This window comes from Eretmochelys imbricata, chromosome 4 (assembly GCF_965152235.1).
Source record: "Eretmochelys imbricata isolate rEreImb1 chromosome 4, rEreImb1.hap1, whole genome shotgun sequence".
Taxonomy (NCBI): domain Eukaryota; kingdom Metazoa; phylum Chordata; order Testudines; family Cheloniidae; genus Eretmochelys; species Eretmochelys imbricata.
Window position 1 is genome coordinate 15,055,603 of NC_135575.1, and position 17,834 is coordinate 15,073,436.

General features: G+C 39.4%; 1 protein-coding gene across 2 annotated transcripts in view; it reads left to right on the top strand.

Annotated features, from left to right (window-relative positions):
- ANKRD17 (ankyrin repeat domain 17) overlaps nucleotides 1-17,834 on the top strand; it is a 130,167-nt gene that overhangs the window by 103,262 nt on the left and 9,071 nt on the right. For both annotated transcript variants that reach the window (XM_077814889.1, XM_077814887.1), the window contains 10 exons: nucleotides 320-533; nucleotides 1,940-2,115; nucleotides 2,791-2,953; nucleotides 5,253-5,348; nucleotides 7,633-7,749; nucleotides 8,942-9,113; nucleotides 10,332-10,779; nucleotides 11,782-11,937; nucleotides 12,202-12,351; nucleotides 12,862-14,513. In XM_077814889.1, the coding sequence (XP_077671015.1) occupies nucleotides 320-533; nucleotides 1,940-2,115; nucleotides 2,791-2,953; nucleotides 5,253-5,348; nucleotides 7,633-7,749; nucleotides 8,942-9,113; nucleotides 10,332-10,779; nucleotides 11,782-11,937; nucleotides 12,202-12,351; nucleotides 12,862-14,513 (3,344 nt within the window). The remainder of the gene's footprint in view (nucleotides 1-319; nucleotides 534-1,939; nucleotides 2,116-2,790; nucleotides 2,954-5,252; nucleotides 5,349-7,632; nucleotides 7,750-8,941; nucleotides 9,114-10,331; nucleotides 10,780-11,781; nucleotides 11,938-12,201; nucleotides 12,352-12,861; nucleotides 14,514-17,834) is intronic.

The window sequence follows — 17,834 nt, forward strand, 5'->3', positions numbered from 1 at the left end:
TAACTAAGCTTTCTTTTCAAAATGTTATAATTTGTTTCATGGTGAAAAAGTACTTGACCCTGATCTTTCAGATTGCATGACTCAACAAAATGCTCAGCTTTGCTAAAAAGTAATTTCCTCATAAGACAACTAATAATCTAAAAGCAGAGTACATAATACCTACAAATGCAAACATTGTAGAAGACCTTGCTTTTATCAGCCTTCTTCAACTTAATAACTTCTAGTTTGGGAACTTTCATTTTTCACATTCTAATTTTGCTATCACCCTTTTCAATGATAATGAGAATTAAAACTGTTTGTTTGTTTCCCACCCCCCCAGAACTGGTAGCAAACTGGGCATTTCTCCTTTAATGTTGGCAGCTATGAATGGGCACACTGCTGCTGTTAAGCTACTGTTGGACATGGGTTCTGATATTAATGCCCAGATAGAGACCAATCGGAATACTGCCTTGACTTTGGCCTGTTTCCAAGGAAGAACTGAAGTGGTTAGCCTACTGCTTGACAGAAAAGCTAATGTCGAGCACAGAGCTAAGGTAAGGAGCAGGATGAGATATGTGTCTTTCAGCTAAGCAGATTTATACTAAGAATGTAGTTCTATGTTTCACGTGACTTTTTCCCCCTTGGAAGTTAAGAAAAGAGGGAAAATAAGTATTTCCTATGTAGTAACTATCTGCTTATAGATTGCACGCACACCTATTGAAACCGCCAAGGAAGAGGCTGAGTTTTAATAGAGCTATTTAAAAGAAAAGAAATATCTTTGTTTTAAGGTTACTGTTTATTTACACACAGACATAGACCCATTGTGTGTACAGTAAAGAAAAAACATTTGTTTTAGCTTCTGGAGCTTTATTTAATCTTCAGATAATCACAAGCATCAGAGTGATGATAAATCTTACACTTAATCATTTTATGTTAAATTTCTTGAGACCTTCACATTTTTAAAAATTAAAAGCTGATCTTAACCCAAGCTGTGTTCGTTGCCTGACTCTCTACCTTCTGCCTGGCTTCCACAGCCATGGAGGCGAAATGGAATCCTGAGGTGTGCACCCTGTAAACGAGGCACTGCAGCAACTCTGCAGCCATCAAATCCCTCCCCCTGCCTGGGACAGAGTTTGTGACTTCACTTGGCATTTCCTCTCTTTGCCACAGTTGGCAGCCATTGGGGTGGAGGATGACAGTAGAGAAAAGGCTTCTCAGCTGACAGTCAATATTCCAGACAGCTACATCAGTTGACCTACCACATAGCGTCCCTGGCAGTCAGCACTGAAAAGGAGCTGTCAACCAAGGAATGAAGATAGGTGTGATCAGGTCAAAAGTTGCCTCCTTTCCCTCTGCCCACTAAATGGAACATAAGTTAAGAGTTTAAACTTGCAGGATCTGCTTCTATACCAACTGTTAGAATAGGGTTTCTCCCCTCCAAGACGAGTCCGACTATGTCCCTTCCCTCCCCACCCAGTACTCACCAGTACAGGTGTTGCTGCAGTTGAGGTTTTCTCTCCCCATATAAAAACCTGTTTACATGAGCTCCACAGCAGAACATCCCTTCTTTGCTATCTGCTCCTCATGCCCAAACCTGTACAAGATTGGTTGGGCTAGTGTAAAAAGCCTAGTAACATGATAGCCAAGGACTTCTCCACCTCTTTGTGCTGCAAAGCGCCGGTCCAGGATTTGTCCCCCAAAGCATGTTTAGTCTCCAGAGTATAACATAGTGCATGGTCCACACTCTTGGCCAGCTGCAGGTGATGTTATTTTTTCCTTTTAAATGTTGGTAACAGTTTATATAAGCGGGCTTGCAAGGTAATGATGGAAATGCGTATGTTTGAACTTAGAAATTTTGCTGCAAGCTGAAGTTACTCCTGGCTTTTAGTGAAAAAGGGGGCGGAGGGGGGCAGGAAAAAAAGAAAATAACTCTTTCATTCCCCCTGCTTACTCAACCTAGACTGGTCTCACGCCATTAATGGAAGCTGCCTCGGGTGGATACGCAGAGGTAGGCAGAGTTCTTCTGGACAAAGGTGCAGATGTTAATGCTCCTCCAGTACCCTCATCGAGAGATACAGCTTTAACCATAGCAGCAGACAAAGGGCACTACAAGTTCTGTGAGCTTCTCATTAGCAGGTACCATATTTGAAGCTGTGCTGTTAAAGGGTCTTGAATGCTGATTGTCTGTCTTTTCTGTATTTCACAGGAGATGTAACATTGAGTAATTTTAGCTTATACTTTGTATTAGACCCAAATATGTATTTTCTTCCTCACCATGCTTAGACCTAAGACTCAGATCAGAGATCTTAATATTTCCTTGCATCATTGTTGAGGGATGTATCTTCTGAACCCTCCATCTTATAATATTCACTGTTACTGTGAATATGCTCCCATTAGCAGCCATTTCCAAGGTAGATACCAATGCACATTCATGAATAGACCAGTAGAAGGCATATAGAAACAGCTGTCAGCAAGCCCCTCCTATAAGCCTGACCACAACTTGAGATACACCTGCAATTATAAACAAAGGTTTAGAGATAGTGCCTGAGTCTGGATTTGTGGCATGCTCTCAGGTTATCATACTGACTGTTGGCATGTGTAGTGTAAATATGTATATCATTATAATGATTCAGAAGGTCAAAAAACAATTTTAAAAACTGGAACATCTCCATTCCAAACATATATAAAATGCAGTATTTTAATGCTAAAAGGTTAGTTGAAATAGGTAATGACCTAATTATATAGATCCTGTGTATTGTTTGTTCTCAAAGCATGATTCAATTTTTGGTCAAAACAATTTGCTTTTTTTAGGGGAGCTCACATTGATGTACGGAATAAGAAGGGGAATACTCCACTATGGCTTGCAGCAAATGGTGGGCATCTAGATGTTGTCCAGCTACTGGTACAAGCTGGAGCAGATGTGGATGCTGCTGATAACAGAAAGATAACGCCTCTTATGGCAGCCTTTCGAAAGGTAGACTGTGGAATTTTTCTTCCTTCTCCCTTCCTTATTCAGATATTATTTCTCGGTAAATTTAACTGTACGATGGTAATCAGAACATGGGTACATTAGATCTACTAAATCTCTTCTTTAATTATCACAATATTTGAAAGAGTAAATGAAAAACTTGCATAAATATTTTTAGGGTCTGGTTTGAACCCACAAAAATAAGTATTTGCATCACCTATGCAACTTTATACTTTGTCAACATGTTGCAGAAACATTCATGGGAAAGAGTTACATTCTTAGGTATCCGGTTGTTTGGGACTATGACAGTGTGCTCTACTCACCATTAGGATGGCGCCTCCTCCTGGCCGTTCTGCAGAATAGCTAACTAGGTTGATGCCTCTCCTTGTGGTTGTAAGCCATCCCTCCACACCCTCTTTGTCTGCAGCCCCCTCTCACTCCAGGAGCTGCTGTGGCCTTTTCATGATTCAGCCCCCTCGCTAGGTCATTATTATGGTTTCCTCTTTTGGGGAGAAAATCTCTTCTCCACAAACAGGCTCAGACAGTCTTCCTATGCATTGCCTGTACCACTTTCCCAGTGGCTGATTGGGAAACCCGGGCCTGCAGTCTACTGCAGATTCCAGCTCGGGGACCCTATAACCAGAAGTCAAGGTTTGTTCCTGTCTAGACCGTACTACCTTTTTCTGAGCCCTGTCCTACTTTCCTGGCCTTTCCACTCTCTGGGTTCGCCAGCCCAAACATATCTCCCTTTGCCCAGGGAGTGACTGCAGACTTTCCAGGCAGCCACTTCTGCTTCCAATTTCCTTTTGGAGAATCCCCACTTGTCCTTTGCAGGTGAGCATGTCTCTAATTAGCTGTCTCCAGCCTAAAGCTCCCCCATTTTCAGCCAAATTAGCTGATTGGGCCTTCCTGGCCTAAATCAGTTTTTATAAGGCCAGTATGGGGAGCACACCCCATCACAGGGACCCAGTGTGACATGAGTAACCTATTACTTTGCAAATATTAGTATACAAAATTGCATTTTAAATGATTGGTTACTGCCAGGAGTAGAGTATGTGGACACCTGGGGAGTTGAAAAGGTGTGAAGGCAAAAGTTTGATCCCTTGGATCTCTCATGAGCAAGAGAAGGCTTGGCAGTGAGTATAGTGAGGTATAAGTGTATTAGTGAGTATTAGTGAAGTATAAGCCAAGTTTGAACTATAAAATATCTGTTACATTGGTATTGCATAGGTTTACTGGAATTGCTCAGTAGAGAAGGGTGTCATGAACCCTGCTCTTCAGTTGATGTTGGTAAATGAAAGGTTAGTGGCTAATACCATCTATGACCTGATTATTGATGAAGCCTCTGGTTTGGATGACTTTTCAGGACCTTCATTAGCCAAAATATTGCATGCAAGGTACTCAGTTCCAGCATGAATCAAGGGAGGGTTGAATCATATGTTTTGCATATGATCTTAATTGTAGGAGATCTCTCTCCCCAAGATATGTAATAGAAAATGCATCTAGTGATGAAAGTCCCAGGATAGACTGTTCTCTTTGCAGAAACATGTATACCACCAGTGGATTTGTTCCCTAAATCAGTCAGTAAGCAACCAGTCAATCTCTAAGCTACTCTATATCAACAACTTCTATCATGTTAAAATGATTAAAATTGCATTATTCGTTTGTTACAAGATAAATATTGTAATTAACCATTGTACTTGGTTTGAAAATAAGCATCTTGACTTTGCCTCCGTGCTTTTGTCCTATTGACGATGTTCTGTTCCATTGACTTTGTGCATCCTATTGATGATATAGCACATTGAACTGTATAAAGATAAGATTTAGAATTATGAAAACTTGACTACAGTACATGTGATGCAAATAGCATTTTTCAAAGATAAATAACTAGTACACATTTTTCAAAAGAAACCACTTCTCCACAATTACTAGTAAATACCCACACATTTTAAAATCAAGGGTTTTCTTCTTGAACATGGAGAGAAGAGTGAGAAGTGTCTGAAATGAGGGAAAAAACGTTGAATTTAACACTCCAGAACCAAAAATACCTGAATAATTTAGGTAACTTTTTAACTAAAAAGATGTGTGTAGGAGAGGAAAGGAGTGAAGCATCTCCAGACTTGAGAAATTGGGTATTAATTAATATTTGAGAGACTTTGAAAGGGAGATGCCTGATGCCTCAGTAACAGAGCTATTGATTACTACAAGATATTCCGGAGACAACCATGTTTGACAAATGTATAGTGCGTTAAAAGAGCTATTAATTTGCTATGAAATAACCTGATGTTTGAAATAAAATTTTCAGGGTCATGTAAAGGTGGTGCGCTATCTAGTGAAAGAAGTAAACCAGTTTCCATCAGATTCAGAATGTATGCGATACATAGCAACGATTACTGACAAGGTAAGGTAATTGTTGCACTGTGGCTACTCTTAGCAAGATTTTGGTAAGACTGAAAAGTATTACTAAAAGAATAGTTCTAATTGTGACTAATTAAGGTTGGAGTAGAATTTACCATCAACATCTGTTTGACTGGCAGAGCAAACTTAGCATGATTTTCAAAATAAATAGAATTTTGAGTAGAAAAACTGTGTTTTATTTTGGTAAAAATTTAAAATCCAAATACTGTAACAGTAGTACAAGTTACAGTAAATGGTTGTGACAATGGCAGTAAATGCAACTTGCCACTAATTACTTACTAATTTTCAGTTAGTTTCCCAGACACGTGCTCAGATCAGTGAAGTTCTACTGAATTTTTAAATATTATTACCGAAGGCAACTTTGTTTATTGTCTTTTCCATAAAAATAAATATAACATTCTAACGCTTCCAATGTGACATTTGATTATATTTATAGAACTCCAGTGGAGCTCCTAAAGTCTTCCATTCTTAAATATAGTTGAAAGATTGTTCTCCTGATGTTGATTAAATGCAGTAAACAAGAACTGTAAACAAACAGTAAAATATTATACATTTCTGCTTTATAAGCAAGCAACCCTTTTATGCTGTTCAGTAGTTTTGGGATCCAGTGCTGTTCTGAGCTTGAACTAAATATCTGAAGTTGACATTTGCTGTTGAGTAAGTGAATTGCTGTTGGATTGAATTGCTATCCATTTATCTTTCATAAATGGCCTCCCAATTTCCATAATATTAAGTAATTGCTTCTCAGGGGATTGGTAATATCTTTTGAGCCTCTCACCTCCTGTGAAAGTTCTATCTCTTGCATTGTTCATCTCTGGTCCAGGTTGGTATGGGCAAATGGCATCAGGTATCAAAAGGAATAAGGCATCAGCAGGAAGTAGATCATGAGAAAAGTAGAGCGGTGGTAGTACAGAGTGTTTCCACTGTATCACTGATTCCCTGCACCATCATCACACTCCCTGCAAAATCTCCTCCCTGAAGTTCAGGCTGTGCAGTGTTGGAGGATGACATGAGTGAGGAGACAGCACTCTCCATGGCACTTCTTCCCCCCATCCCCTCACCTCACCGGCAAAGTTCTGTGAGTTTGCAAGAATTTAATGCCATTCATCCAAATATTGATATGGCCCACATCACAATGTATCTGAGAACTTCCCAAGGACTTCCTTCTTAGCTTGGAGAGAGAGAGAATGTTGGTGGGTTATTTGGTTAGAACTGTGACATCTACTCTCCTTCCCAACTTTCTTTTATCATTTTATTGTTACTTCAGCTTCCCAATCCCTTTTCCCCCTTTATGTTTGATCAGCCTGTTTTATCCTGTTCAGCAGTCTTCGAATTTAAACTCTCTGGGGCAAGGACTGTGTCCTCTGTTAGACTACACAGTGCCTAGCACAGTTGACACCCAATTAGGGATACTAGACTTTATATAGTATATATAAAGTATATAGTATATATAAAGAAGGGGAAATGGAGGGACTTGCTGAAGGAAAGTTAAGCTGGAGATGGGTACTGCATTTAGACCTGAACATTATGAACTTAGTGGTTATCCCTTGAGTGAAATAGTTCCAGAGCCTAGATTCAGCTTCTCTGACAGACCTACAGGTGAGGGCATGTGTCCACATTTATCATTTTTACTAACCAGAATTCCTGATAGACTCGGCAAGGAAGCCAGTAATTGAGTAGATGTAGAAACTGAACTACACTTGCAAGCATGTGGCTGTCCATTGAAGTCAAAATTGAGGCACTTAAGTGGAGTAGTGTGGAAAAACTTGCTGACCTTGTTCCACCTATTCTGTTGATAAATAGAGCTTTTTAGTCTCCAGGGCTGTAAGACACCTTTTGTAAGCATTAAATTTAAAAAATGAGAGAATAAAACACTATTCCTTTTTTCTAATGGTACTCTAAATATCACCACAAAACTGTCCTTTGTTGACAGTTGAGTAGCTGCAGTTCTGTGTCTCAAACTGCTTCTTTCATAATAAAAGATTCTGTAGTTTCCACAGCATGTTAGCCGTAAAAAGACCAGTAATTAAAATAGTTAAATAATTAAATATTTTTAAAATGCTTTGTACCAATATGCCTCCAATACAAAACACCAATATTCTTCACATTTTTCTTTAAAACTTTTTAAAAACGATTGATTTATACAACTAAGTGAGCAAGCTGTAAATCTCGTATCATTTGGAAAATATAAGTTTGTCTACCAATACAATACATATTACAGGATTTTATGTTTTCAGACAGAAGATTGATTTACTTTGTCATTTTAGGAGATGTTAAAGAAGTGCCACCTTTGTATGGAATCAATAGTACAAGCCAAAGATAGACAGGCTGCTGAAGCAAACAAAAATGCAAGCATTCTTTTAGAAGAGCTGGATTTAGAGAAGGTAAGGAATCCTCTTTCATTATACGTTTCATTTCTGTGACCAAAACCTCTCTACCATCAAAAGAAACTATACAAGATCTGGGCCTGAATTAAAAACACTCTCTTTCACACTCTTGGACTAGAGCTGTGTGAAATATAAGCTGTACGTTATTCCCTGATAACCAGAAACTTCTTCGCTTAAACTCTGTACCGTTCACTTTTTTTAAACATCATCATAATAAAATATTTACCACAAAGAGGGAGCCACTGAATGTTTAGCCACCACAAAATCCACCTTTTAGGTGGCCAAAACTTCACGGCTTTTTCTTTCGCAGTGAAAGTGCTTCATACCCGCTATTCCTGATAGATTATTTTTTCTGTTAAACTGTAAAATAATCTATGCAAATATAAGAAAATAGGATTTTAAGGTAATTGTAGTTTGTAGATGGCACACAGAAACAGAAAACCTGTTACATAATATTTATTGTCTCAAAGAGTATGTGCTTTATCTCCTGCATACCAAGTTTAAAAGGAATATCATTAAAATAATGCTTGTGTACGGACACTGTTTCTTGGTATAAGCATTTCCCAAAAAGATTAATATGAAGCAGAAAGTTATTTTGTACAAACTGAGCTTAATGAAGAGTCTGTACCTGGTAAGATTAGCACAAATATATTTGATCTAAAATCTGTATTTTTTAAAAAATACAATCAGATAATTTAAGCTTCTAGTGCCACATTAGTTGCAGCATTTTTAATAAGCTTATATTTTACCATCTCACTCTAATTGAAAATGGTTTATCTTCGTTATTTTTGGTAAGTTTCATGCATTCTTGATTTGGTTTGTGCTTTCATATGCACATGCTCTGTAGGTACGCTTGAAGATTAAATATAGGGCAAAATTCTCCTCTCCCCTGCAATATTTATTGTTTACATGTGCAGAATTTCCATTAGCAGCAAAGGAAGTTCAGCAAGTGAAACCAGTGTTAAATGTATAATTGAGATCCATAGTGCAGGTCAGTGGAAAATATTGGCCTTTTGATGTTTAAACATAATTTAACTGATTAAATTAGAGGTTTGACTTTCACAGTTACAAATTGTAACATAAAAAAGTAGTAGTCTTGAAGCATTCACATTGCTCCCGAACAAGGTGCATGGTTCCTCTTTATCAACTTGCAATATTCTCATGCTGCTAAAATGTTCTTGACTTACAGCTGAGGGAAGAAAGCAGGAGGCTGGCTTTGGCTGCCAAAAGAGAGAAAAGAAAAGAGAAACGGAGAAAGAAAAAGGAAGAACAAAGAAGAAAACTAGAAGAAATAGAAGCAAAAAATAAAGAGAATTTTGAACTACAAGCTGCTCAAGAGAAGGAAAAGCTGAAATCTGAAGGTAGTCTTATTTCTGTTTTCCATAGATTTAATCTTTTCCCATCATTTTTTACTCCCATTATTACAGCTTTTTTTCATCAGTACTTTGATATAAGGTTTCATGTAGTCCATCCATATTTGCTATATCTAACATTTCTTTTAAATTTTACTAAACATGGGAATTGTTATATTGGATCAGACCAGTGATCTATCTAGGCAGTATGCTGTCTCTGACAGTGGCCATAACCAACTGCTTCAGAAGCAACTATGGGATAACCTGGCCACAGTGAAACTTTCCTCCTAGTCCATAGTGGTTGGCTTTGTCCTGAAGCTTGAGTTTATATCCTTTCCAGAGCTCTTCTGTTTTAAATATTTGCTAAAACTCTCCCCCTATTCTTATCTGAATAATATCAAATCCTTTGGGCTCTGATACCGTGTAGCAATGAGTTCCAAAGGCTAATTGATTGTTGTATGGGAAGGTATTTCCTTTTATCGGTTTTGAATTTGCCACTTTTTGATTTCACTGAATGTCCCCTTGTTCTAGTATCATGAAAAACAGATTGGTAACTTCTCTACACCTTCAATTATTTTGTATGCTTGTATCATGTTCCCTACTATTAGTCTCCTCTCAAAGGCAAACAATAAACCCAGTCTTTTCAGTTTCTCTTCATGTGAGAGTTTTTCCATACCCTTAATCATTTTTGTTAGCACTCTTGGAACCCCCTTTATTTCTGCTATATCCTTTAGGACAGGCGTTCTCAAACTGGGAGTCGGGACCCCTCAGGGTGTTGCAAGGTTCTTACATGGGGGGTCGTGAACTGTCAGACTCCGCACCCCAAACCACGCTTTATCCCCCAGCATTTATAATTATGTTAAATATATAAAAAAGAATTTTTAATTGATGGGGGGTGGGGGGTTGCACTCAGAGGCTTGCTATGTGAAAGGTGTCACCAGTACAAATGTTTGAGAATCACTGCTTTAGGAGATGGAGTTACTGGAACTGAATGCAATGTGAAGGCGTACCATTGGTTTATATAATGGCACTATAAAAATTTCTGCATTATTTGTATGTAACTGTCTTAGCAGTTATTGGCTTATGATTATCCCATGGAGTCATTCAAGACTGTTACTAAACTTTAATAGTAAATTGCATGATCTGCTAAGTGTGACTTGAAAGACACAAAAATTCTGGAAGTGGACATTTCCTCATGCTGTAGTAATTTTTTTGATTCTTAATCAGATGAGCCTGAGGTCCTAATGGAGCCTCCTAGTGCCACCACCACAACCACCATAGGTATATCTGCAACGTGGACCACGTTAGCAGGTTCCCATGGGAAAAGGAACAATACCATCACCACAACCAGCTCCAAGAGGAAAAGCAGGAAAAACAAAATTCACCCAGATAATGTTCAGATTCTGTTTGATGATCAGCTCCCAATCTCCTATGGTCAACCAGAAAAAGCCAATGGCGAGTCGAAGAGCAGCAGTACCAGTGAAAGTGGTGACAGTGACAACATGAGGATTTCCAGCTGTAGTGACGAAAGCAGCAATAGCAACAGCAGCCACAAAAGCGACAGTCATTCTTCCACAGCAGCCACTAACACGCTGAGCAACAAGAAACAGCCCTCAGTACTTGTCACTTTTCCAAAGGACGAGAGGAAAGCAATTTCTGGCAAATCATCAATAAAGTAAGTTATTGTGACCGTACGTAATAACTCCCAGTATAAAATAATTGGAACTTCCTGCTGAAAATGACTTTCAAGATCTGTTTTTCATAGCCTTGTTAAAGTCTTGTAAAGTACAAGAATAAAATAGATAAGAGCACAAATGTCCTTGCTTTTCTATTTATATGAATGTAAATACTGTGTGAGGAGACCAAACCTTTTCAGATCATGAATTATATTAAACCAGTAGGCTGAGGCATGAAGCCTACCCACAGATCTTTAACCAGTGGGTTGTCTTGCTATATACGCTTTCCCAGACAGAAGCATTTCAGTCAGTTCAGCGTTAGTATAGTAAGTGTTCTTTGGCAACAGGTACCATGGCTAGTGGCTAGTCTTTTAGCAATGCCAGCAAGTAAAAGGGGAGTATTTTAACATAGGTTTCAGGTACCGTGCTGCTGAGTTCAAGTGGCACCTAATCCAGTGGATATTACATTGGTGGTTTTAGAAGTTCAAATGAAACTTTGAATATTATGTTTCTAGGTGCATTCCAAAATGCCACATACACAAATTCATACTGATTGGTTAATCCTAATCCTGTCAGACACATAAGAGGAAAAAATTAAGTCCATACTGCTATTTTATTGATATATATACTGCTTCTCCAGTATTCTAGGTAGTTTATTTCTCTGCATCTTCCTCAGATGCAATGAACCTGTTCCTAGCTTTCAGCAGAAGGGGAAAAAATAGCAAAACCAAATTAGCTATTAGTCAGCTGCTAAAATACTGTTTAGATATTTTGCTGCATATGTATATTAACTATCTTTAATGAATGATCACTTGTGCTTAATGCACTTATGTATCTGGGCAGATATGTGCTAACTCTATCAAGTTATGATTTTCTAAAATACTGGAGCTCCTAACAAGCTTAGTGCCCAAAGGCTAAAGAAAAATGGCCACATGGTTTGTGTTTTACGCTGAGTTTGAAGAAATAATTTATCTAAAAGCACTGAATTATTTTTTTTAAAGGTTGTCTGAGGTTATCAGTGAAGTAACCAGCAACTCCTTGTCCACTTGCACAAAATCTGGACCTTCTCCCCTTTCTTCTCCAAATGGAAAATTAACCATAGCTAGCCCTAAACGTGGTCAGAAGAGAGAAGAAGGATGGAAGGAGGTTGTAAGAAGGTATGTGTGCATATGCAAAGTTAAACATGCCAGTAGTGTTACCCCTTTTTATGTATCTTTTTTGACAGAACATTTTTATTTCATTGTTCCCCATCTTGCAGTTAAAATGAATGTATTAGTTTGAGAGTAGACGTGATAAATTTCTCCTCTTAAACACCAACTTGGGATCTCTCTCTCAAACTTAATAGCTTCCTGCTGATGCTCATCTTATTTCAGACTACCAACACTTCTCCAGTTGACTTAATACTTTTTTTTTCTGTGTAGATCAAAAAAGGTTTCTGTCCCATCAACAGTAATTTCCAGAGTCATTGGAAGAGGAGGCTGTAACATCAATGCTATCCGGGAGTTCACTGGAGCACATATAGACATCGACAAACAGAAAGACAAGACAGGGGACAGAATAATAACAATCAGGTAAAAATTTTATTTGGCATTGTTTACTACTTTTTAAAAGAATAATTTCTATAAAGTGAATGGGAAGAATGAATTTTAAAGCGTAGTCTTTGGTTTAATAGACCACTTTTCTTGCAGGATTTCTAAGTGAGCAACAATTTTTAAAAAATCATTTGAGAAGCATAATTGATGGTACTATTCTGTTTGTGCTTTTGAACCAAAAGAATGTTTTCATGCAGAATAGGGAAAATTGGTTCTGTTCTGTAGTTGTGGGAGAGAGAAATTTTTTTTGTGGACTATGCAATGTCTTTGTTGCTTAGGGTACTGGTATTTCAGCCTTTTACATTCTTTACATATGAAGCTAAACATCTAGTTTCCTTTAACATAAAATATCTTACTGTGAATTTATCTATAATAGAGTGGTTGACAACCTCAAAACATACATTTGGGCTACATAGTGTAAAAGTTCAGGGTAAAAATTAAATCAGAATAACTATACTCTTCCTCCCTTTCTTTTTACTCTTATTGCAGGGGTGGCACAGAATCAACAAGACAAGCAACACAGTTGATCAATGCTCTTATTAAGGATCCAGATAAGGAAATTGATGAACTCATTCCAAAGAATCGTTTGAAAAGTTCTGCAGCAAATTCCAAAATAGGGTCGTCAACAACTGCTGCCACTACAGCTGTTAACAGTTCACTAATGGGAATCAAAGTGACCACTGTAGCTGTTCAATCAACATCTCAAACAGCCACAGCACTCACTGTGCCTGCAATTTCTTCAGCACCCGCACACAAAACTGTCAAGAATCCAGTGAATAATGTGCGGCCTGGTTTTCCAGTCTCTCTTCCATTAGCATATCCTCCTCCACAGTTTGCACATGCTTTACTTGCTGCTCAAACTTTCCAACAAATCCGTCCACCTCGGTTGCCCATGACCCACTTTGGAGGTACTTTTCCACCAGCTCAGTCTACCTGGGGTCCTTTTCCTGTTCGGCCTTTGAGCCCTGCAAGAGCTACTAACTCACCTAAACCTCACATGGTGCCTCGCCATAACAGTCAGAACAGCAGTGGTTCTCAGGTGAATTCAACAAGTTCTCTAACTACTAGTCCGACAGCTACAACGAGTTCAACGGCCTCGGCTGTGCCTGTTTCATCTACAAATGGCAGTCCCAGTTCACCTTCAGTCAGAAGGCAGCTTTTTGTTACAGTTGTGAAAACATCTAATGCCACTACAACCACAATCACAACCACAGCAAGTAACAACAGTACAGCACCTACAAATGCCACATATCCCATCCCTACTGCCAAAGAACACTACCCTGTCTCATCCCCATCATCCCCTTCGCCACCAGCTCAGCCAGTAGCGGTTTCTAGAAACAGTCCTTTGGACTGCGTAACAACCTCTCCAAATAAAGGGGCATCTTCCTCTGACCAGGAAGCAGCTAGTCCACCAGCAGTGGAAACAAGTAATTCAGCCAGCAGTGGGCAGCTGAATGCTAGTTCTGTTGGGAGTTCCTCAGTGCACCCTGCTCACCAACAGTCTCCAGGATCTCTTTCTCAAGAAGCAAGACCGCCTCCACAGCAACCTCAGGTTCCTCCACCAGATCCTAGAATGGTTGTGCCTCCAAACTTAGCAACAACAAGCTCATCTGCCCCAGTGGTAGGTTCGACGAATGCCCCCATGACCTATCCCTTGCCTCCGACATCAATGGGATCAACTCAACCTCCAGCTAAAATGGAAACCCCTGCTATCAAACCACCTGCCCATGGAGCAAATACTGCTCACAAGACTCCAGCTCCTGTGCAGAATTGTTCTGTTGCAGTCCTCAATGTAAATCACATTAAAAGGCCCCACAGTGTTCCTTCTTCAGTGCAGCTTCCTTCTACCTTAAGTACACAAACTGCTTCTCAAAATTCAGCCCATCCAGCAAACAAATCTATGGGTACTAACTTCAGTGCGTCTTTGCCATTTGGGCCCTTTAGCACATTGTTTGAGAACAGTCCCACTTCTGCTCATGCCTTCTGGGGTGGATCTGTAGTTTCATCTCAGACAACACCAGAGTCCATTCTATCAGGGAAGTCTTCGTTTTTGCCAAACTCGGAACCCTTGCATCAGTCTGATACTTCCAAAGCCCCGGGTTTTAGGCCACCGTTACAAAGGCCAGCTCCAAGTCCCTCAGGTAAGTGTGTGTGTGTGTGGTGCCCTCAGTAATATGTCCCTCAGCTGAATGCCTGCACTTTGGAACACTTAATATTTTCTGCCTGTTCTTTTAGGGTTCTTTAAACTAACTGAATTGTGTATTCTGTAATTCATCTGCTCTTGAATCTGTCCCTTGTAGTGGAACTGTGCTTTCAAGTATCAGATTGCATTTTTAACCCAAATTATATTTCTAGCCCTTACAAAGATACCTTCTGAATGTAAACTAACACACTGCCGTCTTCATGAGTGTGCATGCAGCCTGACACCATCTCTGAGAGATGTGAACTGCCCTATTCATCTCATTTGAGGTATTGCGTGTAAAACCCATTCTTAACAGTCAAAATGTTAGCATGTGAAAATTATCAACACTGAAACCGTTAACAGAATGATCCATCTACCCCAACTTCTGAGGTACCAAAAGGCTCAGTTGTCACTGCTTATCTGACAAAACCTCCCTCTTTATCCCTTGCCAACTTCTGTAGTATAGTCCTGCATAGCCAATATATAAATCTATAGCATATTGAAACTTTAGAACAGAGTTAAAAATTAATTTAAAATCACTGATTTTATTATTCATTTTCATATTAATTCAACAAAAATCTCCAGGAGAATTTCCAGTCTGCTGCACTCATGCAGGGTTTTGTCACAGAATTCAGACCAGCAACTTGCTATGGAGTACACCGAGCTTTTTTGTACTTTGACTCTGTCTAGTGTGTAGGGGATGTGGATTTTGTATGTGGCGTTTTGCCTTCAAGAGAAAAGTATACCAATGACTTCCTAAAGAAGTGAAGAACAGTTGTAAATTTTGATCTGTTTCTGTTGATTCATATCAGAGAATCGAGAGATGCAGTTTATTTTTTACATTGTAACCTATTCATGTGCACCAGTTAACTTCGGTTGATTTTGAAATAATTTTAGAGAGTTCGGTCTTCTTCAAATATCTGGCAAAACGTAGGCCTTATTATCCGTTTCTTTTGAATAGCGAGGGGTATTTTAGTGAGACAGAGCTGAGCTGCATTTATATCAATAGAGTCCCATGTAATCCACAGCACTGGAAGTTACCTTTTTGCTGAATAGTTGTGCTCAGAATGTCAGCTTTTGTGTGTTTAAAAAAAAAAAAAAAACCTAGCTCTCTTAGCTGTGAAGATAACTTTGAAAATGTGCTTCTAGAGAAAAGTGAACCATTGATATCTTCTTGTGTTAGCAGAGGGTCTAAGACAATAGCACTTAAGGGGTTTGGACTGCCCAGTTCATTTCAATCAGGACAGTGATGCCAGGGACTTGGGCATATTTCCAAGATCCCATGGAATTCAGTATTTTTGTCACAGAATTTGCCATTTTGCTGCTGCTAGGCATCTGGAACTTTGTTAGTCTCCCTTTTGGGTCTGGCTGGAGTTGCTGCTTATTCACCAGCTTTTCTAACAGGGAGTTAATTGGGTTATGAGGAACGCAGTCCCTCATTTTTCCATGAAGTCAAGTAGCAGAGTTCAGGAAGCCAGAGTTAGCCTCCAACTTGTGGCTGGGGACTGGGGAGAAGTGTAAAGTGGCCTATCCATACTATGTGGAGAATAGTATAGCTGCTGGCATGTGGGGAACCAAGGTGATACAAGCTCCCCTCTTGCTGGCACACATGGAAGTGGGGGAAGGAGGCTCTGAGCCAGGTCTCTTGGACAGTGTTGCAATAGTTGAAGATCAGGGGGATAGGCTTCCTGGAGAACACAACAAAAAATTACTACTCCTTTCTTGCCACTTCTCTGTTCGCGGTCAGTGACTTTTATAGCCTTCTTCCAAAATGCACGATGCTTTGCCAGGCCATGCTGCAGATTGGAGTCTGAGGTCTGCTGACAGCCGGTCCATGAGCTATAATATTTCATAGAGCTATAATAAATTAATATTATAGCAGCATTTGGGGGTGCTTGGAATTTGGTTCAGTCATGCTACAGAGTACACAAAGGCCGGGTAACAATAGCTTTGTGTAGTGCATACATCATAATGTATTAGTTGCAAGTTGGAGTAGTGCTTAAAAAGAAATGCCCCAGCGCTTATGTCAGTGGACATAAACGTCAGGTGTGGATTTTAGGAAAGCCATTACACTAGCGTGGACTTGCAAACACAAGCCTACTATGAAATATCTAAGCTGTTATGTTTATACTTTGTTGGATGTTCAGACTACCTTTATGGACTTCAGGGGTTATTTTTGTAACTTTTTCCCCTCCATTGAATACAGTAGGTTTGGAGTGGTTTTTACAAGGTTCTAAAATCTCTGCTAGCAGGGCTTGAAAAAAAATTACAAACATAATTTACAAAAGATAGGCGAAGAGTTTCAGGGGCAAACCCTTATGAGAAGTCCAGCCCTCCTAACTCCTGAAGAATGTATGGTGGGATTCCTCCCAGGGTGCTAACCTTTAGCCCTGCTTGGGGGCTTATGCTGAGAGGTACAGGGGTATGTCTTTGCCATTTCTCAGCCTCCTTGCTATTGTCTCAGGGAGTTTCACCTACGATACTTCTAACCCAACCTCCTGGCTGCTCTCAAGGTAGGACAAGTGGCTGCTACTTTGCTCCAGTTCTTGCCTCCAATTTTTAGCTTCAGTCCTTGCCTCTACTGCTGTCCATAGCTTTCCCATGAACAGCTGAGTGAAATTCACATAATTCAGACCAGTTTAACTGCTTCCCAGAACAGTGACACTGACTAAGCAATGTCAGTTTCATAACTACTGCTTGGGAAAAGAACCAGTATGAGCAGCAGCAGCAGCCACTGGAGCTTTGTGTCTGCAGAGTCAGGAAGACAGTACTGCATTAGTTCACAGGAAAGTAATATTCACAGCCACGATGGATAAAAACTTTTCAACTGTCTCTCTGGACAGTTTCCTACCCATCCCTGGCAGGTTGAGTGTTGAAATCCTGACCCCTCTTTTTGTCTGACCTACATTGCTGCCTAGTCTATACAAGGACAGGGAAAATAAGATACATATTGGGGCAGAGACAAGAGTCCTTAAGTATTTCAGCTCTAATAAATATAGTAACTTTCTTACATTTTATTCTTCACTTTCTTCATCCTGCAAAACTTGGAAAAAAATTTCCAATGTGCAAAAATTCTTGCAAATTTATTATTTGGTACATTTTCTCAGCTTGGATAGTTTACTGTTTTCCATTGTATAACTGGAACCATGTTTCCATAATTTGATGACATGGCTTCATGCTGATTATAGAACATATATTAAGTATTTTCTTAATAAAGGAAAAAAAAGGGGAGTGGAGAAATACTTTGTGAATTTTAAACACAATCACAACTTTACCTTCC